General features: G+C 33.0%; 1 protein-coding gene across 1 annotated transcript in view; it reads left to right on the plus strand.

Annotated features, from left to right (window-relative positions):
- The window catches only part of DNAH8 (dynein axonemal heavy chain 8), a 126178-nt gene that overhangs the window by 13426 nt on the left and 85013 nt on the right, over window positions 1–27739 (plus strand). Inside the window, 20 exon segments of the mRNA XM_032185098.1 lie at window positions 589–665; window positions 1101–1200; window positions 3326–3445; window positions 4343–4478; window positions 5458–5645; window positions 6792–6872; window positions 7499–7615; window positions 10041–10160; window positions 10946–11087; window positions 11292–11398; window positions 11689–11795; window positions 13320–13380; window positions 15773–15968; window positions 18040–18236; window positions 19898–20024; window positions 22114–22349; window positions 24235–24339; window positions 25309–25422; window positions 26051–26113; window positions 27222–27322. Of these exon segments, the coding sequence (XP_032040989.1) occupies window positions 589–665; window positions 1101–1200; window positions 3326–3445; window positions 4343–4478; window positions 5458–5645; window positions 6792–6872; window positions 7499–7615; window positions 10041–10160; window positions 10946–11087; window positions 11292–11398; window positions 11689–11795; window positions 13320–13380; window positions 15773–15968; window positions 18040–18236; window positions 19898–20024; window positions 22114–22349; window positions 24235–24339; window positions 25309–25422; window positions 26051–26113; window positions 27222–27322 (2495 nt within the window).

The following is a 27739-nucleotide window of genomic DNA, read 5'->3' on the forward strand; positions in this document are numbered from 1 at the left end:
GTGGGCATTCATGTCTAGCCATGGCCGTGTCTGGAAAGAGAAGCATTAAGTCCCACTGTACTCCAGAGACCAAGTGGAAAAGTATTGGAACTCTTAATTCAAAAAGCATCTCAAGAGGATATATGTCTTCACAGCAAGTGGAACAGAAATAAATAGTCTGTAGTTGTCTGGAGGGAGGCACTCTCCACTCCTTCTTCCAAACAAAGCTGTAAGATATATCGTACAGTCCTCACTGAGATTTTGTCATTTTGCAGCCAAAATGACAAAAATTCTGAGATCTAAGAGAATGATCTAGATGGAGGTAATTTATTAGGCTGAAGACACATGGTTAGATTTTTCATGAGCAAAGCTCCTGTTTTTAATACATTGTTTTTGCTAAATATTCATTGTTTGCTAAATTGTTTGGCAATTTAAGAGATTGCTTGACTGACACTAGCTATTACCTTTATTAAGCATAGACCAGTGAAGGCTGCTGTTTTGTGTTTTAAGCAGTAACACTTTTAAATAGCACTATGTTAAGAAATGATCAGATGTAAAAATATTACAACATAACTAGAAAACAACTATACTAAACTACATATCCTTTAGGTACAGGTACAGACATTTATGCGTACATGTTTTGGGAGAATATTGTCTTCACAGAATGCACTCCAGTTACTTCAAAGGTATTGGCAATTAAGCTTTAAAATATTTTAAAGCAACTTGAAATTACTGATTAGCACTATTTAAATAAATGTCTAATTTTAGAAAAAAGGGTCTAATAAGAATGTTTTTACTGTTGGTGTTATGAACGATGCAGTGTGTTTTAGCTTTCTAATACAAATCAACATACTTTTCTGTTTCTTTATTTCATTATGTTTTATTTTGTACATACCAAAAGTTACTAAAACAAGTCAAAGAAAAATATAAATAAATGAAGCCAGGGCATAACTTGTCAAATTGCTCAAAATAAACAAACAAAAAAAAATTACACAGATTGAGAAGCATTTCCTAGATTTGTGCTGCTTTCATTTTATATAGTTTATGTACCCAAAGTGGAAGGGAGAAGAAAAAAACATGTGTTTTGGAAATGTCACTATACATACTCATTTTTAATACAGATTTCAAAATCTGAGAATGCCGTGCCTTCAAGAAGAAATAGTACATACAGTTTCTTGTATTCTTCAACATTATGTAGCAGAACTTGAAGCTACTAAAAAGGTATTTTATTTCTTTGCAGTAAATTAAAAACATTTTAAAATAAGAAAACAAATATTTTAATATGCTTAATTTGTATTTATTGCGCTGATTTCACAAACTGATTGTAAATGTTTAAGTTATACTTCTGCTTTCCTGTTACAAGGAACACATCTGAGTGTGTAGGCAAATGATATACATGCTCTTCCAGGCAAATCTGTTAAAACACAAATTTTAATGTTAAAACACAAATTTTAATGTTAAAACAAAATCTTAGCTATTACTACTTCAGCAAGTAAATTATATGGTCTCTACTGACAAGCATACATCACTTGTATATAGTTTTTGTTTCGTTATTATATGGAGCCTCTGCAGTTAATTAGCCATTTACATATGGCTTTTATCTAAAGCTGCAACAGTATGTAATAGGCACAAAATTTTGGTAGATTGTATTTTTGTTCATTATAATGTCATTTATTATGGTTTGTGTAGTGTACTGTGACTGTGGTGTAAATGCAAATTAACTTTTGGGCACTGTTCCCATCATCTGACTTTTAAACATTTGGAGAGGAATTCATGTAATGTGATTTTGTATGTCTGCAAAGTAAACACCTGTGTCTGAGCTTGACATCCATACTCTCTACTCTAGAAAAAAAGTTCGTTCTGGAGTCAATTCACCTGATCTATTTCATATGCTAATTTGGAGACTAAAATAATTCACTTGAAATGGCCATTTTTCTTCAGTGAGAATAAAGGACATCTAGAAAACCAGACTAATATAAATATTTTTTGAGATGTTTAAAATTGGTCAGACAACTGACACATGTTTACATGAGGTGACAAGTCTCTGTAACTGCACGTACTAGAAGATACTGAATTACTCCAGACAGTGACTTAAAAATGTAGCCTAACATAGCTGCTCTGAACCACTTTTGACGGTGTAGTTTCCCTGTCTACTAACTGTGTACAACACATCCTGAACCTCCAATTGATGTCTTAGTTTGATGAAGATATTTTCAGCAGCACTGACTGTTTAAGAAATCACTGCCTCCACCACTGACTTTTTCCAGTCCAAAAATAAATAAATAAATAAATAAATAAATAAGTTTTCTGAGGGCTTTTCATCCAGATCAGTTCTTCTGTTAAGTTCACCATGAAGCTACTTGTATATTTTTGTTAGCAGCATGCAGGAGACAGTATTAGGGGTAAGAAGTGGTGCCAGGAAGTGAAGAGAGTAGTGGTTGCTTAAGCAGTATGTGTAATCACTGCATCAGTTTGTGTACCTAAATTTAAGTGGGTATAAATATTCCTCTTTTATCTGTTGAAGAAGCCGTCACCAATAAACTGGCTAGATATAATATTTTATTTGATAATACTGGATTACTTTTTATCTTTTCTAAACAAATTTTAATAGAAATAATGTACTTTAAGTGTACAAATAATTTGCCAATGCAAATTTAATATGTGATTCCAGGGCAAATTTTGCTTGACTGCAATGCAGGCATTCAGTGAGCAGAGCCTCCTTTTTTCTTAGGTTATGCAAAGATCACAGCATGGATTGTGTACGAAGAAGTCTCTACATGCAGATCAATGAGACGTTTGTAGAAAATAGCAGATATTAGCTATTAGTCAGATGAATACATCTGAAGAATATCTTGACGTTTTTACTCATGTAAAATCTCTCTTAACAATACTGGTTAGGCCATTTCTGTGGGCAATTCCCAAGGAGGAAAAGCCGCAGCAAGGCTTTTCATTTGAAAAGCCTTTATGACAAAGCTTCTTGACATAGCTTTTCTTTCACAGAAGGTGGCTCCACAGCTGTGCTATATCAGGCTTGGCCTTGAACACTGGTTGCTCAGCTCCTAGGTTTGCAAAACCTTTAGGTGTGCTTGGGGCTCTGAAATAAGTAAGATGAGCTAAGAAACAGCATAGAAAGAAGACAATGATAACAATGGTATCAATGGGTTCATCTCCAAAGAGTATCACATTGTCAACTATTAATTTTTTCTCTGTGGAGTGTCATGTCACTCCATACAAATCTAATCTGAGGGGAAGAAGAAATTGTGGTAGTAAAGAAAAAACAGTTTAACATTTTTCAACAGTTTAATTTCTTTAATTCATGTGTTTAGTGATATTGTTCTTATTGCAGCTTTACCAAATTCAGAAAGATGACCCTCCCCTTGCTCGGAACATGCCACCTGTTGCAGGAAAGATACTGTGGGTGAGACAGCTCTTTAGGAGGATAAATGAACCAATCGACTATTTCTATGTAAGTTGATGTGAGGAAAAATTAAGTGTTGTTTGTAACCATGACCTTACTTCAGTAGAGTGACCATACTGTTTCGGTTATGATGTAGTCACTTCTCATATGCTGGGCAACCTCTTTATTTGTATGTGAATTGCTATTTAAAACACACATGCTCCATAATAACCACTATTGTACATCGAAGATGTAGCGTTTCTTTGACTTATTTCTGAACTAGCGCACCAAGCTGGAAATATGCACTGACTTGATCTGTTTTCACATCACCTGAAGAAATGTCTCACCATTCCAGCCAGCTGTGGATTTCTGCTTCTGTTTATAATGGAGCAGACTAAGGCCTGTAAATAAGACTTACTTATGTTCTGTATTTTAACTGAGTACCCACCCTTCTGTTCCTCTAGCCATGTAGGATTCTCCATGGAGAATCATGTGTGTTTACTAAGCCGTACTAAACCATTAGGAATAGCTTAAGGCATGAATGTGGACTATCTAACATCCTGGAATTGTCAATTGTGTATATTCTGGTACCCAAATCTACTCGAAAGAAAATAGACATAAGTATTGGTACTGATTACAAAAGGAGATTTTTTTTCTTTCAAAACGACATTTTTAGTTACTATTCATTTTTGATTTGAACTGAGCATCCATTTCACTGGTAATTACGTGTGTGTAACACAGTGTAATAAAGTAATTGTGTTATATATTTACTATTAATTACTCTACAAGTTCCTATTGACTTCACTGTCCTATAAACTTGATTAATAAATAATATTTTAAATAATTCTGTAACTGTAATTTTAATAACTTGCATACTGTATAATCAGTAGCTAAACTGAAGAAAAACCCAAATAGGATGTATTTCTTCTGATATGGTATTAATCAGAATGTTCTGTGTTTCACTAGAAAAATTCAAGTATCTTGTCAAGTCCAGAAGGTAAAGCAGTTGTTCGATTATACAACAGAATTGCCTATGTATTGGTGGAATTTGAGGTAGTCTATCATAATGTGTGGATGAAAGAAATTTCACAATTACAGTATCGTAAGTAATTGAATATGTAATTGTCTTCTTCTAACTGTTATTGAATGTTAAGATGATGCAAAACAGATAATTTTTAAGCCTTATTTATCATAAAAATGTGCAAATTAGATCAGGTTATGTTCTAATAAACAGGCCTGATAATGCAAATCTGTGTCTGTCCTTGAAACTTGGTTTTGATGCAGAGGATTGAAGTTTTGGTACAGTGTTTGACAGATAACTAGAAGAAATATACTGAAAAAAAATTAAGGCCCACAGTAGTTCATTTCTGAGTAATTCATATATACCATTTAAGAATTCTTTCTGTTTTCTTTCTGCTGTAACAATTTATATAGTTATAGTGTAGAGTATCACGTTCCCTTTCAGGACCAGTATTACTTTATTACTAGGAAAAAAAAACTGTTAACGAAGTTCTAGCATTTTAAGATTAAATGGGAGTTGAAGATGATTATTTTGTTTGTTTGCTTTAAATAGATTTTTTAGCTTTAGCTTTAAATCTGCAAGGAGATCCATAAGAACAAAATTGTAATGGTGTCATCAGAGAGTCAACAAAGGTTTTAGTTTAGTGTTTATGCTTTTAATTTAGTTTGGTATTGTTGAAATATCACTATCTAAGCATTCATTTTCTGAACAAATTCCTTAAGATACTGAGCAGCTCTTCTATGTTTTATGTTTCTGGGTCCTTAGAAAATGATGTTGATAATTTTGTAACTCAATCTGAATATATATATATATATACCAGAAATAATAATACTGGAACTAAGGCTTGTTTGGCTTACGAAGAGAGAGGCTATATGGCAGAAAACAAATATGGTGAAAATCAGTTGTATATTTTCTTTAACTCAAAACAGTATAAAACAATGTTGCAAGTAACCAAAAATGTAATCACTATATAATAACGTTAGAAATCTGTATTCCATGATAAGTTATATAACCAAAACAATAATTTGTCTTAGTTGCTGACATAAAAATATCTTTGCAGCCTTACAAGCTACAGTATTTGTGCGTCATCCTAAAACTGGAAAGTTCCTGGTTAATTTTGATCCTCAAATTCCAGAGACTGTCCGAGAGACCAAATGTATGATAAAGTTGGGCTTGGAAGTACCAGAGCAAGCCAAAAAGATAGTAAAATTAGAAAATAACTTGAAGTCAAACAAGTTGCGTTTAGAGGTAAATTAAAAATCATCATGATTACTTTAACCTTAGAAAAACAATCTTTTTTCTCCCAATGTTATTGATCCTTGTTCTCCTTTACATTTTACTTTTATCAATTATGCGGGTAGATTAAGATGAATCAGATGAAAAATTGTACCTTTTCCTTAGATCATCACCAGTGTTTGGGAATATGTAGATTTACACAAGAATTCAGCAGCTAATGCATCCTCAAGTAGGAGATGTGAAGTATTTGTTTAAAAAACAAAACAAAAACTTGTTAGACAATGTGAATGTTAAAGCTGGGTATAAGGTAGTTTAAGGTAAGTTTGTAGAATGGGGACATAGAGATTCTCATTTTACAAACCTGTAGTAACTGTAGTGTGTGCTATTCCATACTTAAAGTAGAAGCATTTATATTTCTCATACCTTGTGGTGTGTTAAATGTGTTCTGGTACTGAAACAATTAAAGCCATCCAAAATACATTCACTCTTTGAAAATCAGTAAAGAGTAGTTTTACACTGCTTCTGAGAAGTAAAGATTGGAATTCCTTATTTGGAAGATATGGTGAGCCACAAAAACATCAAGAACTTCACAGACTGTGCCAGAGAAGTCAGATTTCTGTTATCTGTTGTACCATTTGCCACAGATTTTTCAAGAAGCTTGTATTTTAGGGGTTAGGTATACTGTGTAAGATTTTGAGTGGATTCTTTCTGGTTTTGTTGTTGTTGTTTGTTTGTTTGTTTTTGTATGTGTATGTATATAAGACAAAAGACAAGAGGTTATTTTGAAACTGAGTTTATACATGATTTGAATTATCTAAAGCATTTAATAGTTTCAAGAGGGTATGGTCACTCTAGCCCAAGCTGCCTTGAGCTCTAGGGAAAGGCCATACTTTTTTGCCTATGGACTGGAAATGTGCTGTATGAAGGCTGCTTTTATTCTTAGTGGGTAGCATGATAAATCTATTACCTTCCAGGAGTGGTGTACATAGGTATGTAATATCTGTAAAATACTACATGTTTTTCAAAAGTAGTTCTGTACTGTGTTTTTGGTTTTGTGATGATTTTTTTTTTTTTTTTTTATGTAGTAGTATGTTTGCATCAGTAAAGAAAGCACATAAGATACTCTTCTTGATATTACCCCTTCCTATTAATTAACAGGGTCTTCTTCAATGCTATGAAGATTTGTGTCAAGAAACACGAACCATTTTTCTAAATCTAATGGCACCAAAAATGCAGAAGGTTGGTATTGCTAAATGCACTTCAATACACTTCAGAAGGAATGTGGGTAATTTAATAATAGTTTATAATTTTAAAACACTTAATGGATCTGTACGTTATGGACTTAATGAGTTTTACTAATACCTTTAAGACCAAACATTGGCTCTTTGTATCCCACATATAACGCTCAAATAATGTGTATCAGAGTAGAATAATCTTAACGTCTTTGAGATATAAACCCAGTGGAACAAAGAATATGGACTTTGTGGGTGTATTTATCTACACAAGTCTCTACCTTTGATATGGAAGTAAATTATCACTTCTCTCAGTTTATAGGTTTTCACAGGAAATTGCATATTTAATTTAGCTCAAATACTAAAAGATACTATCCAAAAGAGCAGGAAGAGGAAGATCTTTGCTGAGTTTACAGTTATGGCTGTAGCATGCCCTACCCCTTCTCATCCAGTATTGCGTAAATTTCCTTGACATTTTTCTTGAAAATTTAAAAACTTCCTTACAAAACTTATACAACTCTTTCTCTCATCAATGACATCAGTGATTCTAATAACAATGGTATTTGTTTTAAATTACATTTCTATATATATATTTTTCTTTTTAATCTATGAAATAAATGTTTTTATGCTTAGATGGAAGCTGTGTTGAGGCAAGGACTTACCATGTTGACTTGGTCATCTGTGACACTGGACAGTTTCTTTCAAGAATCTGATGAAGTTCTGAATATGTTTAAACAGTTTTTGAAAAAGGTATAGTTTTGATGACTACTTAAATGCTAGTTTAGAAAAATTGCTCCAAGTAAACTGCTCTTCATATTGCAAATAAATCTGGGTTTACTTCTTGAAATATGTAGAAATTTTGCTTGCTTTTTCAAGTATCTGTTTTGTTTGTATGTTTGTTTTGTTTTGTTTTGTTTTGTTTTGTTTTTCTTAGGAATGATGTACTTGGTGATTCTCTCCAATGAGTACCCTCATATGTTTGATCTTTGCTTCTGCTCTTGCAGTACAATATATTTCTGCCTGTTGTCCTCTTATTCTGTGACTATCACTCTGCCATGAGTGCAGTTGCCCAGAAGATACCTCCATGCAAATGTTATCCACTGGAGAAATTTTTAACGTTAACTGTATTCATAGCAGACATGCTGTGAAATTGTCTTCTGCTTGTACAGTCCACAAAATGATGAAGGGAAGCAAGTTTTTTCCCTCACATTTCTCTGCATGTTCACTGAGTCTGTGCTTTTTTCCTGTTGTAGTGATTGACACAGTTTAAGTTCCTCTGATTACATTAACATGCTTGAGGAACTGTAGTGGTGGTTCTCAAGCTCCTACTTCTCTGTGATATTCAGATCTTATTTCTTGCCTGATTATTTAATTGTATACTTACGATCTTTCTTACTTATATTATAAACATTGTTTTCTGTGGTAGAAAATTTCTGGTGAGTGTATCCAATTTGCTTTTTGTATGGCAGAAAAGCAATTGAAATCTTGTGCTTGGTTTGCTAAAGCTGGAAAAATGATTGATTGTGTAAGAAATTAATGATTGTGAGCCTGAGAATATCTGAAATAACCAGGTATTTTGTAGATACTCTCTATTTTCCTTAAATATGTAGGTTGTATATATTTCACATTTTTTTAGCCATCCCGTATCAAAACAAAAAGATGTAAACTTGGTTAGACCTTTGTTTTCTGTGGATGGAGTATGGCAAACAAATAGAGAAAATGTGTTATAAAGCAAAGACTTGTGTGATATGCTGAAAAACAAGAGGGTATTACAGATATTGAATCTTTCAGTTAAAAAGTTAAAAATTGGACAGAAATCAGTTTTATTTGAAATCTGCCATGACAACTGAATCCTAAAAATGTTGTAAGTTGGAATCAAAAGCCTAGTGAAAAGCTATGTTGACTACAAGCTGGAGAAGCTTGTGGCCCCCTTGTCTTAAAACTGGAATCATGGCCAGCAAGATCATGAAAAAGAAGCTAATCATCCTATATTAGCATAGCTTGTTTGCTCTTGATCTAGTAGCCATGTAGGCTGTATAATTCCCATGGTTTGGGATGTAACTAACTGCTATTGCCTGTCTGCCTAAAACTGTTGTTAAAATTGCAAGGGTGCTTCAGGAATCTTTTCTTTATCGTGGCCACAAATTTCTCTGTAAGTCAAGCACAGGTAGCGTCATGGAGCAAAAGTTCTCATCTATTCCAGAAATTCCTGAACTTTAAGGACAGAAGAAAAACAAATTTAAAGAAGCTACTTTTAAGTCTCAGAGCCACTTTCTAATGATGTTCTTAGGGCACAGAAGGTAGTTCTTGGCATATTTGCTTATTAATCTACTCTCCAAAACTGACCAGCTCAAAGAGCTGTCAATGGAAACTCATGCAGAAATTAAATCATTGCTGTTATGCTGCAGAAGTAGTCTTAGCTTATCCTGTCTGAAGACAAATTTCAAAATATGATGCTGATAACTAGGAATCTGTGAGGAAATAGGTGGAAACATGCTTTCTCTAAAGATTTCACTTTCTCTGGGATTCATTTGTCTGATTCCCAACATAGAACCAGCAGATCTTATAAATTACAAGATTTTGTTTTTAATGAACTGTCTCAAATGAAACTGTGTACAGTATAATCCTTTTAAAACTGTGTTATCAAAGTGTGTAGGATTTAAATACATACACTCCTAGCAACCTAGTTTTGTTTTCTATGGCAATAGTAAACATATTTCCAGACTTATCTATCTGTTCTTTTTCATATTTCAGAATGTCTGCAGTGAACATGTTAACAAAGGCTGAACTTTTTTGTTGGGTACACATCTCCCTAAATTCTATCTGTACAAAATAGAGGATAATTCACAGTAAACACGACAATATTTAGCCACTGTAAATATTACCTAAGTTAACATAATTCAAGACATTGTTTTGCTTCCTTTTTTTGTCTGCTTCTGTCATCTTAATGTCTTGTGTGCTGATCCTTTTTCCTCCATTTTTTGTTGTTGCTTGTTTGTTTTTCTGTTACGATTCACTTTTTCAGAGGATTTTCTATAGTATAAAGCTTTTACGCTTTCACTGGGTAGAGACTGATTTTTCTTCTCTCTGCAAGACATTATATGTTAGAAGTCTCTAAAAGAATAGATTCTGCTTTACACAAATATATGGAGTTAATATGATTTTCTCTTTCTAGGTAAATGATTTAAGTGAAGTCCGAATTGATTTAATATTAAAGGAAATATCAAATACTCTTTTAATTGCCTTACCGGTAGATGGTCCTATCAAAGTAGAGGATATGTTGACACGGAATGAGGTATGTGCTGCTTTACATCCTTTAACTAGAATTCTTGAATGTGTTACAAGCAACCTCTTAGTACATTGATATAAATCTAAAAAAGAATTAATCTCACTGAAGGAATTCAAAAGATATTCATTTTGATTAACATATTCTGGGTAAAATATTTTGTGTTTAAATTGGCACTTAGGCATTTGAGGTACTTAAACTGTAGTATTTCAAACATATATTTATTTATTTAGCTGTTTTATAATCATATTAGATTTTTTTGCATGAAGATACTTGGGCATATACAGTCTTCTTTCATATTTTTTTTTTCTTAAACCTTTTTAAAGAAGAAGGTTAAAAAAGAAAACTTCCAAAAAGTATATTTGAGAATTTGAAAGTTTCCTCAACTTCAAATGAAATTAAATGTATTTTTTGCTTTATTTTATTATTTTTAAACTGAGTACAAGTAAATACATTCATTAAGGGTAGTTGAAGGACTTAATTTGGATAACTTCAGATTCAGATGATTACCTTCCTTCTGGACTTTAAAAATTTCATTGCATTTTGAAAATGGAAAAACAAACAAACATGAAAATATAATGTAATGTGTAATGGAACAGGAAATCCAGCAAATCTTAAAAACAGAAAAAAGATTTTGGTTTTGGTTTCCCAGTTTTCTTTTCAAAGAAAACTCCTTCAAACAGTCTCCATCTGAAGGATGGTATTCAGGTAAATTACTTGGTTCCCCGTGAAAGGGCAAGGTGATAAGATCATTAGTCGTACTAAGATGATTCCTTTTTATTTTTACTTAACAGACTTTCACTAAAGAATGTGCTGAGTTACTGAATCACAAAAGTATGCATATTGAAGATGCTGTTCAAGACTTAATATCTGTATTTGAAAATAATTATGAAATTAAACATTCTGAGAAAGCATCAAAAAAGCACACATCACCAGGTAGATAATTATAATTTAAATGGAAATTTCTGTCCCTATTTCTCTAGACTTAACTAGTACATATCAAAATTGAATTGTTTTAGCTAATTGCTGGAGCTAGCAATATCATTTTGAGTGTAAAGATGTCTGTAGCATGCTTCAAAGCAGAATATATCTCAGTTAACAAAAATGCATTCATTATTATTTTTTAATTTACAGTAAAAGAAAAACATGTATTGTTTGAAAATATTGAAGATGAGAGAGAAAATAATACTGGAGCTCCTCACTGTGATGATAGCAAAGGCAATGACAAAGAGGATGAGTTTAAAAAGGTATTTTGTGATCAGAAGGGAAACTTTTTTATTCTTTTTAGCTTTTTATATCCTCTCCGTGCAGCTTTTACTTCTTTACTCAAAAGCTGTTTTCCTCCCTGTCTCCCCTTGTGTTTCTCGTGTAGCTTTACAGCATAAATTTCTTCAGACTATTATGCTTGACGAATACACTTTGAAATAATCTTCATGTTCCTGTCTGAATAAAACACTAAATAATGTTGTGGGTTTTATTGCTTGTTTGTTTGTTGTTTTGTTTTGTTTTGTTTTGTTTTTTTTTTTTTTTATTACAGAAATGTAAAGAGGTAGTTGCCTATTTCAGTCACCAGCTGCTAGATAGCCTCCAGAAAGCCACCCGTCTGTCTTTGGATAGTCTTAAAAAAAGAATACTTGTTTCAAAGTGAGTTGCAAATGGAAGATTTCTTCTATAGTATTACCAAAACAGTAATTATGTCTGTGTTAACATGATAATGCACTTATATTCATGTGGGGTGCATGTGTCATTAGTCATAGAGTTCCAGACCTTTTTTAGCTCAAGCAGAACCAGGAGAGTGCTCACTCTTTGTTGCAAGTGATGCCTTGGGCCCACACTTTCCTTTTATTCTTTACATCTTTACGTTGTTAGTTATATTCTATGCACTTTCTTTTGTGCAGAAAATGAAAGGTTTTTTTTTTCTACTTCTTTACCCTCAGCCCGTACCCTTTTACTTTTATTCTTATGTATTTCCCTTGGCATTACTTTCAAGATGTAAGTACAATTTATTGTTTGATGTGAATGATTAGAACTTAAGTGACTATTCTAGGTCATACGTGGCAGCATGCCAATATATTTGCCTTACTTCAGATTATTTGTGTAAACATGGCTGTTCACTCAGAATTGTTTCTCATGGGTTAAAGATCATTCAGATATCGCTATTAATTTTATCTGATAACATCAAGATCCATACAGTTGTACCATTTTCTTCTATTCGTTCAGTTGTATCATTGTTTTCAGTATAATTTCAATAGATTGTTCTCTGCTGGATGAGGCATATACTTCAGAGACAGAATTTCTTCCATATAGTACATTGCATATTAAAAAGCTGTCCTACTTAGAATCCTATTAAGAATTTATTTTAAGCAGGTAAAGTTGACAATGTTTTGTTTTTAATATATGTGGAAGCTTGTGTTACTGTTTTGTTTTGTTATTTATTTATTTATTTTCTGGGGACATCTCTCATACAAAATGTTTTAAAAACATGGTCTTTTTTGGTTGTGTCCTTAACAGTTGTAATGATTAAATATCTTTTTCCTCTATTTTTGACTACAGTGTTTGCTATTGACTATGGTATTTACATTTGTTGAATGCTGCCTTTTTTGGTCTCTTTGTCATGACATAGCAACCAGAAATTGTATGTCACACTTTGTCTTTAGTGGACTCATTTTTATTTTGTCTATCATTTTGTACCAGCTTATCATCTTTGAAACTGTTCTGTTCAGTTGAACATTTACCTAAAATGTAATGAGGCAACTCTTACCCTTAATAGGTTGTTACATGAAATGGCCAATAAAACCTTTTTATGCCCTACTCATAACACTGGCAGAGTTCCATCATTCTTAAATTTGGAGATTAAAATCCCAAGTCGGAAAATACTCTAGATACAAAATTCCAAATTCAGTGCCTAGATCCAAAATAACCTTTGTCTGAGTGATGAAGTTCTGGCTATTGTTTTTACCCTTAAAACATAAAACTTCTGGAAGCTTTGTCAAATAGCTGGTACACTGATGTGAAAATTCTTCATGAAGGTTTCTCCATAGAAGGTACCTCAAACTGATGTTTCTAAGGTAATTTGAATGTGTTTCATGGTGAAGTACTTATGACATGTTTCAAAATTATTTTCAGCAAAACTACATTTGGGAGAACAATGTTTTCTGCTCACCCAAGCAAATCTGAAGAGATTGTGTCTTTTCTAAAAGCAGAAGTACACCTTGCAATTCCTAATGTGGTAAGTTATGTGTCATACAGATATGGTAAAATACACTATATTATGGTTATGTCTGCATTTGCCCAAGCACAGAATGCGGGCACTGTACTACTGCACCAGCACCCATTCAGGAAAACAGTTGCTCAGGCTCTTTAGTGCACTGGCAGTACAGATGAAATTTGCTAACATTACTAATGTTCCTTGTTTTTGTCTTAGTAATACTTGCAGAATCTGGCCTTTTATTGTTCTTGTGTATTTCAGAAAGTATATTGCAATCTATTCATCAGTGGTCTTTGTAGAATGTTCACCAATCTCCTTCACTTGTAGTGATTGAATTGTTGGTATAAATTTTTCATGGTTTCTGTATATTTATTTTAGCTGTTTTGTTCTTTGCATTTTTAAATCCTTTGTTGAGTAAAAATAATGAACATTATTTTTGTTCAGTTTGGTTTTAGTCACCTCAATAGGAAGTAAGATGACCTGAAAGAGGAAAACTCAACAAAAAATTAGAAGATTAAAAAGCAAGAAGTCAGCTGTGGATTTCTTTGTGCAGAGAACAAAAAGGCAACCAGATTGCAAAGAATTAATAGATGCATTTGTTTGCCTGCTGTACAGTAAGATAATTTTGTCAGCAATACGTATGTTGTTTTATTTTTTATGTGAGAAGATAATACTATCCAATTGTCTTACAAAAATTTAGTTTTACATTTGTGAAATGATAATGGAATAGAGGTTCTGTTCTAAGGTGATATTCCTTAGTTTGAACACAGTATCAATGTCAGACATTCTAATATACTTCACACTGTGTACACATTTACAAGGTCTGCAAAAGTGTGGAATTTTTACCTTATGAATATTTGCATAATGCTTCAGGCTTTGTCCTCTGCAAAGGGAAATGTACCTATCTTTCCCTCAACTCCTCTGAAATTCTTGGTTGATCCAGGGTAGCAATCAAGTAATGTTGGGTAAAACATACTGCTTTATGTTAACAAATAGGATTTTACAAGTTCCTTGCTTTTATGCATACAACTGCTCAATCTGTAAAATTGATTTATAAAACATAAGAGTCACTTTTTAGTGTTTTTTTATCCAAGTTCTTTGTTCTGATGTTTAAAAACAAATGCTGTTTTTCTGTACTTTCCTGGATCACTCTCAGGTAGGTTCTTCCTACTGGTAAGCATCCTGGAGGAACAGATGTTTGCATTTCCTCCACCTTATCCTATGTGGAATTCTTATCAGACAAGGACAGGATAAAGCTACAGTTAACATTATTCTGACAATGCAGCTGTTTGTTCTGTGTTTGGGACTTTCTGTTTGTGTGCTACTAAATAAAAGTGGCTAAAGGCTGTTTTTTGACCTCAAAGTCAACTGACCTGAAATTTGTATTTGCATTTATTACTGTAAATACAACTGTTTGTATTTACAGTGGTAAATGCTTTTTCTCCTGAATCCAAGAGTTTGCATTCAAACTGGGTGTTAGGTTCAGCATTCATCATGTTTTATTCTCCGAATTGTGCCTGAATTTTGTCTGCTAGAATGCTATTTTGCATCACTTCAGACTATGCTAGGGAGCATAATAGCATTTATACATCATGGACAGCGTGGTTTGACCCTGTTCTGTTAGCTTGTTGTTTTTGTTCCAGATCAAGAATCCTCTTTTTACTCTGGTAAATGATTATGAATTCTCTACCCCTTCTGGCTTGTTACAAAATCCTTACCAAATATAGAATTTGAGGTCTTTAGGGCTACTGCATGGAGTTTCATTTATTTACTAAACACTGTGCTCTTGCAGAAGTTTGAAGTGCTGCTACTTTGGGGAGAAAAAATAAATATTTATTCAACTAGAACCTTCGGCACTTTGATCTAGATGACAGTTGCTTGTCTTATGTCCCATGGCATGAATGCATGAATAGATAAGCACTTAGAAGGTATATACTTGTAAATCTTCTTTGAAATGAGCTGTCCATATGTACTTTCATGACGAATACTCTCACAGTATTTACAATCCAGAGGTTAAGAGTAACAGAGAAGAGGAACTTGGCCTAACGTTTTTGATGCTTTGTGATTCTAGAATGTGGGAAATAAGGCTTGTAGTGTATTCCCTAGACTGTAAAAAAGTATTTGAAAAATGCTGTTAAAAATATTTTAGGAATTGTAAAAACAACTGTAAAAAAAGAACACAAAAACACACTACTAATACTTTCATGTCAGCTTGCCTACAATGTAAGTGTACAAATAGGTCAGTACAGTATATTTCATTTCTTTAGAGGCAATTCTGAGGGAGGCAAACTCTTAGTTACATTTTTCTCTTCTGGGGCATGCTTTCTATATTCACTATTAGAGTAAAACTGAAGTCTTGGAAAATGACAGTCACCTGCATTTGTTTCAACAATATTTCAACTATTTTGAATAGGTAATGGTTCCCAGTTTAGATGATATACAGCAAGCCATAAATCGTATGATTCAACTGATACTGGACGTAAGTCGTGGAGTTGCTCAGTGGGGACAAAGGCATTTGCAAAAATCTAATTTAAAAGCAGAACTAGACACACAGCAAGTATCTTCAGCAGGTTTTGGATTATCAAGAAAATTAACCAAAAAGGGGGAAAGTAAGTTTTTTTTTTTTTTAACTTACTTTAAACTTTGGATTTTAATAAAAATGCCATATATAAATATTTATGAATATATTTACTTTGTTTCAAAGAAGCCAACTGTGGATTCTTTTGAACTAATATGTTGTTCTTTTTTTTTTTTTTTAAATTAACTATATTTTTCAGAAATAGCTTTTCTGGTTTATGTAAGTATTAGAACCTTTAGAAACAATAATCAAAATTTTCTTTTTGAAAAATTGCTAAATTATGAATCTCCTATTTAATTGAGGCAAAGTAAACTCCTTAGGTCATCTTTTTTACTTACTTGTTATGTTATAATTTTAGCCGTAAACAATTATGTAGACTAAATGTCATTGAAACATTGAGATAGAAAGAGTACAGTATAATCTGTATAGTATAGATTTCAGTGACAACGTTTATTTTCTGTCTGTATTCCCAAAATGGATTATAAAACGATTGAAGTGTTTGTTCATGTGAATATTCTCAATGTAGATAGACCTGCAGGCATTCTAGTCACATCCTTTTTTTCCCTAATATTATTTTTATGCAGAAATTTCTGTTTCTACGATTAGATGTCCATGCTGTTTCTATGGTTAGATGTCCATATGAAGCAAGCACCCACTGAAACAACCAACCAAAGAAAAACAACAAACTTTTACTGTCAGGTCCTCTTTGTGATCTACACTGCAGTAACATCTTTGTTGTGATTCCTCTGGGAAATATTTAGTATCTTGGAAATTTTTTCTCTCGTAGTCCAGAGTTGGGATTTATAATCATTTGAAGCACAGACATAGAAAAATAATCTCTTAAGCAGGGTGACAGAAAATTACCAAGACTACTACTCATAAGACAGCCATAGCCTTTCCCTCTGCTGTGTCGAAATACAAAGTTAGTGAGTAATCTTTTTCATCACTTTAAAGCAACTCATCAGCAACACCCAGGAAAGGGTGTTGTGTGGAGGGGATATGTTATTATTTGGTCAGCTAGTTCTATGAAACAGATGGCACAGATGGATCAGTCTGAGACTCTGTTTTCAGTGACCAGATCCCTGAAAAAGTTTGCTGACCAGAAGAAAAGATGGCATTGCTTTAAATCCCCCCATTAAACAGCATGGATGGCAGGAAGAGATGGCAGAAGGATTTTCCTTCTCCATTCTCTTACATATGCTTCAAAATGCTCAGGCCCTTGTCATGGCAGATGGGCTCATTAGAACTTTAGGAACAGCAATGTCTACATTGATCTTGGTTGTATCAACAGCTCATCAGAGATGAAGTAGGGACATGATAGATTGTATTTTACTTACCTTCTGTTTGAGTTTGTAGTTCTTAAAGGAGACTGGGATCCTGTTTCAAAATCAACAATATAACTGGAACAGCAGCTACGTTTGTGTAGCTTCTGTTTTCTTTCAAAATGCCTTTGGAAGCATATTCGGAAGTGAAAGGTTTAGCAGAATCTCTTTTCTCTCTCTCCCTCTCTCTCTCTCTCTTTTTTTTTTTTCCTCTTCCTTCAGTTCTACCCTCTTTCAGACAAGACTCAAAAGACTTTGGTATCAACCGTTTTGAAGCTACATTTGTCTCACAAACTTTATTTTTGCTCTAATAAAAGATGCAACTTGGTAAAGTTTTATGTCTCTTTTGATATCACTAAAGATAGTTAATGAAGGGCTACTTAATTCAAGTATCTTAGAGTTCAAGAAATACTGTTTTAAGGGGTTTATATGATTTTAAAACCTTATTATATGAATTTAAAAAGAAAAAGCCTAAAATATTCATGAAGCCTTGTCATCTTCTAGTTGCAAGTAAACCAGAAAAAGGAAAATTAGTGAATAAAGAAGGATATTTTCTTTGCATTTTGAAACATCAATTCTAGGCTGAATTTGCCCTAACTGTATAGAGCTTAGACTGAACTAGTGCTTGGTGCCTTCATATTAAGCAGATAGACACGTAAAGAAGGTTATTCAGCCCTACTGAACAGCAACTGTGCTTAAGATAGCCTGCATAGGTTTAAAGAACTATAACTAACCAGACTTGTAATAGTTTATTAATTTATATATGATTTTATCTTACAGAAAGAATGAAAGAAGTTGTGATACAAAGAAAGCTACGAAATTTTTACTCAGGTGTTGCAGAACATGAAGATATTTCTAAATTAGTTGTGCTCCTCTCTTCTTCTGTGAATTATATTAGAGAAGTAGCTAGTGAAGCTTTGCAGGATTTTCAGAAATATAAAGAGCTGTGGACAGAAGATAGAGATGCCAAAGTTCAGGTGAGTTTAATGCTGATCTATAGGATTGTTTTTCATTAATCTAATCATTTGAAATTAGAAAACATTGATAAAAAAAAAAAAAAGATCAAGAAAAAGAATGTAGAAAAGATACTAGAAGCTCAAATTTTGATTCTGTCCATAAGTAGTCGTGGTGATAGTAGTAATATATTTCCTAAGCAGAAGGAATAGCATGCTACATATTTCTTACGTTGAAGGTTGGGTTTTTCTGTTTCTGTGCCTTTCTATAGAATGATAAAGTGGTCCTAGGTTTTTTGTTTGTTTTGTTTTGCTTGTTTTTAATTTCTTTTTTTGTTTGTGGAACTCTGAATTTCAGGCCATAAGAAAGTACTCCAGTTTCGCACAGAACTTCTCACACTGTCAGTGTTGATACATGTGCATTTTTCTCTATGAAAAGTATTTAAGTTGTTATTTTGAGTTTAATACATATTTTTATTCACCACCTTTTCTTTAGTTAATTCGAGAAGGTGAGTTCTGCAACCTCTACACAACAACAACAACAAAAATCCTGTATTCCCTTCCTGGTTGTTTGAATTATTGTTAACAGGTTGTTTCCTGCAAGTTGAGTCCTCAGAAGCAGTAGAAAAATGTAGTTCCTTTTCGAACAGGAAAAAGCTCATTTCCAGTAATTAGAAGTCTCTGGGAATTAATCTTCAGAATATTCACACTGTTCTTCTACAACAGATTTTTAATTTAAAGCTTGAATTTGGAGGTTCAGTAGAAGAAAGTTGGCTACTATATATACTTCATTTAACTTTGGCTTAATTCAGCTTTCTATTACTTTCTATTTAACAGACTGCATTGTATGTAGATAAATCTGTGAATATCACATCACCTTGTTTGCTACAGGAGTACTAGGTCTCTTTTGGATATCACACTGCAACTTGCACAATTTATGTGGGCTAAGAAATATACCTTATTTTGCTTGTAGTCTAATTAATTTTTTAGTTTAATCAAATAGTGTTAGCTTGGTCTAGTTAATGCTGAAGAAAAGTGTTACAGAAGAAGCCTCACTAATACTGCATTTCATTTTTATGCATGCATGCCCTTTTTTCCATCCCCCTTCTTCAGCACTGTACTAACTCTCCCACTGCCAGTCTGGGTGCTCTCACACAAAAGAAGAGGAAAATAACTTTCATCATTTATTGTTCATCCACGCAGTGTAGGTGTATTGAATACATATCTTGTGTAACATTTCCAAAATGTAGCTTTTCAGGATCACAAAACTTTTCTACACTTGAGTTCTTATGCTCATGGAACTCCTTACAAAATTTGTTTTACTGCAGTTGTTTTGTATGTTATTCTGCTAATGGTCTACCCTTACTGTAAGTGCAGACATATTTTTTGATCTGTTATGTCACATGTTTTTACAAAACTGGTAGGAACAATATGTCTTGGATGTCTGTTTCTCTGTTAAATTTGATCAGATTTTTCCAACAAGCTTGAGAATTACTGACGGAGAAATTCATAAATGTGAATGTCTACTCCTGTGCATTTTCCTAATTTAGCAAGGCCATGGAAGGCTAAATACAGGCATAATATCGATACGCATTTTCAGTAATTCCTGAATAAGTGTTGCCACCTTTTTTACCAAAAATATGAAAAAAGGATAATTGTTGATTGACATTTTAACCTTCATACAGCAATTTTTGGCTAGCTGTCCATCTCTGACTGAAATTAAGGAAGAAATACTTCACTATGCTATGTTTGAGCAAGAGATGGAAGATTTAAAACCCATTATTCTTCTTGGTCCAATTGAATTGCACACAGGTATGACATTTTCTTCTCTTTGTACATTGTAAGATAACGAATAAAATAGTCATAGGTTACTTGGCTTATTCTCTAAAATAAAATGCTTACAAATATGAATAGAAGTTATCAAGGACACTTCATTTTGTTTATATTGCTTCCCTGTGTAGTAGTGTTTGGATCCTAAGATACTTTTTATTTTTGTGCAGAATAGGAAGTTAGGCATGAAACTAATGAAAATACTACCATGACATTATGCAAGATAACGTCATGGTAGTTTGTTTCTTTAACAAAATATAGATCTTCAAAGATCAACAAACAAACAAAATCCCTTGAACCCTTGGGTTCTTGGTGAAGATTTTAAAAGACTTCTTCAAGTTTTTTTTTTTGTTTGTTTTGTTTTTTTTTGTGTTTGTTTTTGTGTGTGTGTGTGTGTGTGTGTGTTTTTATTTAGGAGAACATGAATAAGGTGGTCAATGAGGCAGTATGAGAAAGGGTATATAAAAATTGAGTGAATTGTCTATATATGTAAAATATATATAAGATGTATAGTTAATTACATGGAAAATAACAATTTGGAAAATAACAATTTTAACCCTAGTTAAAGGAAATAAGTTTCATAAAATGCATATTTTTGCTTAAGAAATCCACTGCTGCACAATCCTGTTTAGTGAAGACGCTGAAAGAATTAATAAGTATTGTAAGTATGCAAGTGCTTGTGCTTATGTTGTGTATGTGCCCATAGGAATTTACATAAATTCATATGTACGAACAGTAGAGAGAGTATCACAGAATATTCAGAGTTAGAAGGGATCCACAAGGACAATTTTTAGATGATTAGCTCTGGATATCTAATGGCCTTTTGGAATCAGTATTTTAATACTGATAGCTGCATTACTAAAGAGGAAAGCATATCTTCTGTAAAATTTGTAACTAAAAGGGTTATATGGTGTTAGGACCTTTCAGCTTCTGTCACTAGAGTATAATATGTTGCTTATTAAAATCTGTCCTGGTTTCAGTTAGAACAGAATTAATTTTCTTCCTAGTAGCTGGTGGAATGCTGTGTTTTGGCTTAGGATGAGAAGAGTGCTGATAACACCCCGATGTTTTAATTGTTGCAGAGCAGTGCTTGTACCAAGCCAAGGACATCTCAGCCTTTTGCTCTGTCCTGCCAACAGGCAGGCTGGGGGTGCAGTAAGAGCTGGGAGGGGACAGATCCAGGACAGGTGACCCAAACTAGCCAAAGGGGTATTCCATACCATCTGACGTCATGCTAAACAATATATAGGGGTGGTTAGCCGGGGGAGGGGGCCGGACTGCTCGGGGATAGGCTGGGCATCGGTCAGCGGGTGGTGAGCAATTGCATTGTGCATCACTTGTTTGTACACATTATTATTACTTTCGTATTATCACCATTGTATTATTATTATTATTATTGTTATTATTATTTTTGTTATTATTATTTTCCTGTCTTATTAAACTGTCTTTATCTCAACTCATGGGCTTCACTTTCCATTTCTCTCCCCCGTCCCAGAGAGGGAGGGGGAAGGGTGAGCGAACGGCTGCGTGGTGTTTAGCTGCCGGCTGGGTTAAACCACGACAAAATCCTAACTTGTTCGCACAAGTTAAAGTGCCAACGATTGGCTTTTCTGTCTCTTCAGTGTCAGTTTGTGTTCATACATTAATTGTTCATGATCTGATTTGACACCTTGTAGCTTTAGTTACAAAGTGTTCCAAATCCCAGTATTGAAATCTCAAGATGTCATTTCTTCAACTGGTATAAGCCATTTAAATATCACCGATCTTCATGCACTTAGTTAATATATATTAATTAAAGATAATCTCTGAGAATGTAAATCAATAATTAGGTATTTTTCTTCTTTATTTATCATCTCTATATGTCGTATCAGATAAACTTAACAATGCATCTTACAGATGAAAATAGAAAAATACAAAAGTATTCAAGTATACTTGAAATTACTAAAAAAAATTTAAACTAGAGTAATTGGATTGCATTTCTGCTGATGTTATTCTAAATTGCTATAAAGAACCATATATGATGTGTGGATTTATATATTTTTATTTATTTATTTATTTATTTTTAAAACAGGACCCCTGAAAAAAGCTTTATCAGTTGAAGCCAAAGCCTGGAAGATGCTCCTCTGTCATTATTTAAATGAGGAATATAAAAAGAAAATGACAGATATGATGTCATTCATAACTACATATTTAAAGAAATTGTCTCGACCTCTGCGTGACCTAGATGATGTCAGACTGGCAATGGAAGCTTTATCTATCATACGTGATAATAAAATACAAATGGATATGACCCTGGGACCTATTGAAGTAAGATGACTTTAATTTTTTATTTTGATTAAAACAGTTAGTTTTATATATGAGGAGTCATAAAATAAACTGAGAACCCAAATAAGAAGTTTACTGTTATAAAAGGTGTACAATGAAGATAGGAAACAGAGCAGTATTTTTATTGCTATTTTTATTGTAAATTGTGAACCACTATTAGATAGTTTGGTAGGTACTGTATAAATTCAGAATAAAAAAAATAGATTCTCAAATAATTTACAACTTAAATACAATATAGGAGATGGCATGCAGAAATAAGCAGATGTGAGCACAAGAGACATGAACAATAATCTCCCTTTTGCTGTGTGCTTTTCCATTAGCCTTAATCTTTTTCCTAACTATTCTGTGTCCAAGAGAAAACATTGTTATAATCTAACCCCCTTGAATATAACCAGAATGCATTCACGGAGCCACACATCATTGTATGCTGTCAGAAATTTGCAGCATTCTTCCAGTTTCCCTGATTTAACTGGATAAAGAAGTTCATTAAGCTTTATATATACTTCGCTGTTTGTTTTTTTTTTTTTTTATTATCATACTCAGAAATAGTCAGCTTAATATAACATCTGTTTTACATTTTTATCCACCTTTTGCAGAAGAAATTGTACTGCTCAATACTAACATTTTCCTTCTGGAAGACTGTTCTGTTAATGTGATACCAGAATGGACTTTCAGTGGATTGTTGATATTATTCCTAATATTAAGTTAAGGAAGTATTACTAAATGTTCTTTCTTAGGCTGAGTATCTTCAGACTACTTGTCAGGCAAAAGATAGGGATGTGATAATCACACACATAGATATTAAATAAAATAAGCAAGAGAAACTGAGTTTGGCACTGTTTCTTTCTCAGATATGTGGGAAAAGTGATGCAAAAATTGTAAATAATATAATAAAGATATTTTAATTTCTGAAGGAATAATATTTTTTACCAGTTTCTGGCACTTTGAGATGAATATTAGTCCAAAGATTCTTTCCCAAACCTCTCTACAAACCTTTCTACATCTTACATTCTATACAGTTACTCCTTTTCTTTACTAAAATAATGAGTTCCACTCTGTTCTTTCTTCATGAGCTTTCCTTAAATAAATAAGAGTTTATAGCTGATAAAATCAAGATCTGAATATAAAATAGTGTCACCTGATCAGTAATTTCAATTGAAAAAGTTCAATGTTTTGTCTTGTTTCCTTAGTGAGCTTAATTAGAACTTTTGGGGGTGATTAGGCATTTTATTTCTTGCTAGAACATGACTGAAGGAAGGAGGGCTTGATGTAAGGAAAAGACTGGATGTTTAAATAAGTTGTTCCCTTGGTCTGATAAGAGGGTCATAAAACAGAAGATGTGCAAACTCCATGGATGCAAACAAGTTACTAGTGTGAATAAATAATAAGAAAGGTTCATAATGAAATAGATACTTACGCAGACACTTGATAGCTTGAAAACATATAGTAAAGATTCTACGGGTCAGATGGCAAAATATTTCCAAAATCTGTGATTTAGTGAGAGTAATTCAGAGGTGGGAAAAAAAAAAATCAAAATATACATTCAGGTAATGTAATACAGATACCATTAAGATGATAAAATTTCATATATATTTAATATTCAATTTATTGTGTTTGTATATCTTTCTGTTATCTCATCCAAGAGAATTTTATTTAAAGAAACTCTTTTTTTGCTGTTTTGCTCTAGTTCTGATTTATTCAGCATCCTTTTTTTTTTCTTTTTTTTTTTTTTTTTAAGAACAAATGAATATTTTATGCCTAAATTACATGTGTAGATTTTCTTTGAAATGTTATTAACACATTGGATCTATATTTCTGCAAATGAACTTAAAATGGATTGTTACTAAGGTTTTCTTTTTTCGTCTAGGAAGCCTATGCCATTTTAAACACATTTGAAATTGAGGTTACAAAAGAAGAATCAGAAGGTGTTGATTCACTCAGATATTCTTTTAATAAATTACAGAAAAAAGCTGTAAGTATATAAAACTACAATTTAGGATATAAATGAGTGTGGGACAGGCTCTGGTTTGTATTCTGACTCTTGGTTTTAGTTGCTCACTAGTGTCTGTACCTTTGATTAGGACGTTCATTTTCTAATTTTATTTTTATAGAGAAGTTCTTTAATATTAAAATATTTATTATAGCTTTAATATATGTGCCTAAAATCTGCAAGAAAATGAGAAATTTATTTATTCTCTGATTTTTCTGGTGTCTTTCATTTACAGTTTTTGCTCCATTCTTGTCTGATCAAGATTACAGCTCTTAGGTTACATAATTTAAAAAATTGCATACTTTCTCACCGTCCTTCCCCTTAAATGATGACTGTACACGTCATTGTTTAGGACAGACATATCCCTCAAAAGCTCAGTGTCTGTTGGACCTTTTCCTGAAATGGGGAAGTTTTGGTGGAAATATGGAAATATTTTATTGTAATATTTACATCATATTCTGCAGAGTAATCACTGGCGTGAGTAATTTATATTTTGATTTCAGGCAGTTCTTGGTTCTCTCTCAAACTTTTGAACAAAGAATATTGACGTTTTTAAAGAAAATACTGAGCAATCCATGAGGACTTTGGGTTTTGATTATTTTTTTTTAGAGGGAGGAGAGGGATGGAGAGAAAAAGGATCTTTATTGTTCTGTTTTCTGTGTCCTTTTATTCCCTTCTCCCTTTTGTAAATATTCATTGTAAATATTCATTTGTTAGTAGATGGGAGAGAGTGTTGTTGCTGTTTGCACCTTTCATCTCAAAAATTGAACATGTAGCACCATGAAAGAAAATAATACCTGTTTAGTTTCAAATCATTCGTTTTTGTTCAAAACTTTAATACTTATGTATGTATGATTTTGGGTTATATATAGCTCAAATATCTGTTCCTGATTTAAAAAATAAAAAAATAAAGAAAATAATAATGTATTTCTTGTTATTCTTTTTTGTCAGACCAGAATTCAGGATGAGTTGGTTCAAGTTCAGCCCAAATTTAAAAGTAATTTACTGGAATCGGTTGCAGTTTTTCGGGAAGATGTGTCAAACTTCGAAACATCATATGAAACGGTAACTGTAATATTATTTTTTTAGTTATCTGAAAGACTTGTACTTGGCTTTTCAATATTTTTATTTGCATCAGTTGGATGCCAGAGTTTTATGCTGTTGAGCTACTGAATATGGTAAATATGTCATGGTTGTTAAGCAGTCATTGTTATAGGTCATCCTTTTCAGTCTGGAGAAACAGCAGTACAAACAACTCAGAGAAGAGAATCCCTGGTGGCATGATTTTTCATGAGATCTTAGTTTAGAAATTGCAGCACATTATGACATCTTTGATTGTATTCCCATGTTAAAGAAGTGTCGCAGGCCACACACTGGAGATATATGTATGTGTATATATATATATAATTTTTTTTTTTATTTTTTTATTATTTATTTCTTTCAAACAAACAAAATATGAGAAACGAAATCTATTGCTATTCAATTTAATAAAGCTAAAGACTTCTTAATCGTATAAGTGTTATCTTTTATTAGATTTACCACTGTAAATATTGCATTACCAACACATGTAACTTGATTGGATCTTGACTATCAAAAGGTTATGTATTTTGTGATGAGCTACTGTAAATATACAGTGGACTTCAGTCACTTTGAGAATTAGTATTGACGTTTTTGTTAATTGTTTCTTTAAAAGGAAGGACCTATGGTTCCAAATATTCCACCTCAGGAAGCTAGTAATAGGCTACAGATCTTTCAGGTAAGAAAATAAACAGTTACATTTTGAAATAATTAAATTTAGATCCACTGTTGCTTATCAAAGTGAGTTTAGAGAAAGACACACTTACCAAAGACTCAATCTCGGTGGGTATTTTGTTTAGTATTTAATCAGGCAATGTTTTCCTTTAAGTAGAAGGACTGATAAGTAACCCTGCTCCACTTTTCATGTTTCTTGAGCAGAAATTATCTACCTAAAGAAATAAGAACAATAAAAAAAAAGGGAAGAGGCAAGTACAACTCGATAGTAGCTAAAAAGAAGCCAGATTATATATTGGTCACATAAACCAATCTTTCCCTCTTGTAAAGATCACATTTTCCATTAGAAACTTGCCTTTCAACTCAGTGTTTTGTTTTTGTTATGAACCTTAGTTCGTGGTTCCACAATGAGCTTTATTCCATTTTTTATCCTTCTTTTCTTCAAAAGTTATAACTTGAAGATTCCGCCTCAGCCCCAACCCACACGACTATTGTTAGTATCTTATGTATTATATATTTATTCTGTAAAAAGTGAATTCAAAGTTCTTGAAAAGCACCAACAAAGTAACAAAAGCTTAAACTTCCACATGCATCTAATATATACTGAAAATGAAATGACTTTGTTTGAATTTCCTCTTCAAATAAATTTGTCAGATACATTTATACCGACAAGGTAATGCTTTTGTACCCAAACTGTTCTTTCACTTTCCCATGTTGATCCAATACTTTGGACAGCATTTACACTTTGTCTGAAAGTAGCTGTATTTTTGGCACTCTCTGATGTTTTTAATTCAGGACGTCTACTTTATCACCTAATACAAGTATTTACTTCTCTGTCTGCATGATATGGAATTAATTTCACATCCCATTTTTGTAGAATGTTTCTTCAAATTATTGCTTTATAAATATATTTACTAACTGAATTTAACATATGGAATTGATACTGCTTTACATGAAAACTGTTTAAAAAATTTAGATTAAATGTATTTTTCAGACGTTTATGCTTCTAATACAAGTGTTTTAAGACAAGTGTAGAACTGTAGATTTATTATGAGACTATTTTAAATTATATATATAATTTATTTTGTCTGTATGAATCTTAATGTCACCAGGCTAATTTTGATGAGCTTTGGAGAAAGTTTATCACATACTCATCTGGTGAGCAGTTGTTTGGATTGCCCGTCACAGACTATGCAGTTTTGCATAAAGTCAGGTAATTGTGGAAAGACAGCTGTCCTAGGTGTTTATTAAGTATATTAGAAAGGCTAAAGGTATACAAAAGGGGAATCATAGAATCATAGAATATCCTGAGTTGGAATGGACCTACAAGGATCATGAATTCCAACTTATGGCTCCACACAGGACCAACCAAAAAACCTGACCTGAGAGCACTGTCCAAGTGCTTCTTGAACTCCAGCTGGCTTGGTACTCTGACCACTGCTCTGGGGATCCTGTCCCAGTGCCTGACCACCCTCTGGGTACAGAACCTTTTCCCAACACCCAGACTGATGCTCCGCTGTCCCAGCTCCATGCCATTCCCTCAGGTCCTGCTTCTGTACCTAGAGAGCAGAGCTCAGCGCCTGCCCCTCCGCTCCCCTTGTGAGGGAGCTGCAGGCCTCCATGAGGCCTC

This window comes from Aythya fuligula, chromosome 3 (assembly GCF_009819795.1).
Source record: "Aythya fuligula isolate bAytFul2 chromosome 3, bAytFul2.pri, whole genome shotgun sequence".
Classification (NCBI taxonomy): domain Eukaryota; kingdom Metazoa; phylum Chordata; class Aves; order Anseriformes; family Anatidae; genus Aythya; species Aythya fuligula.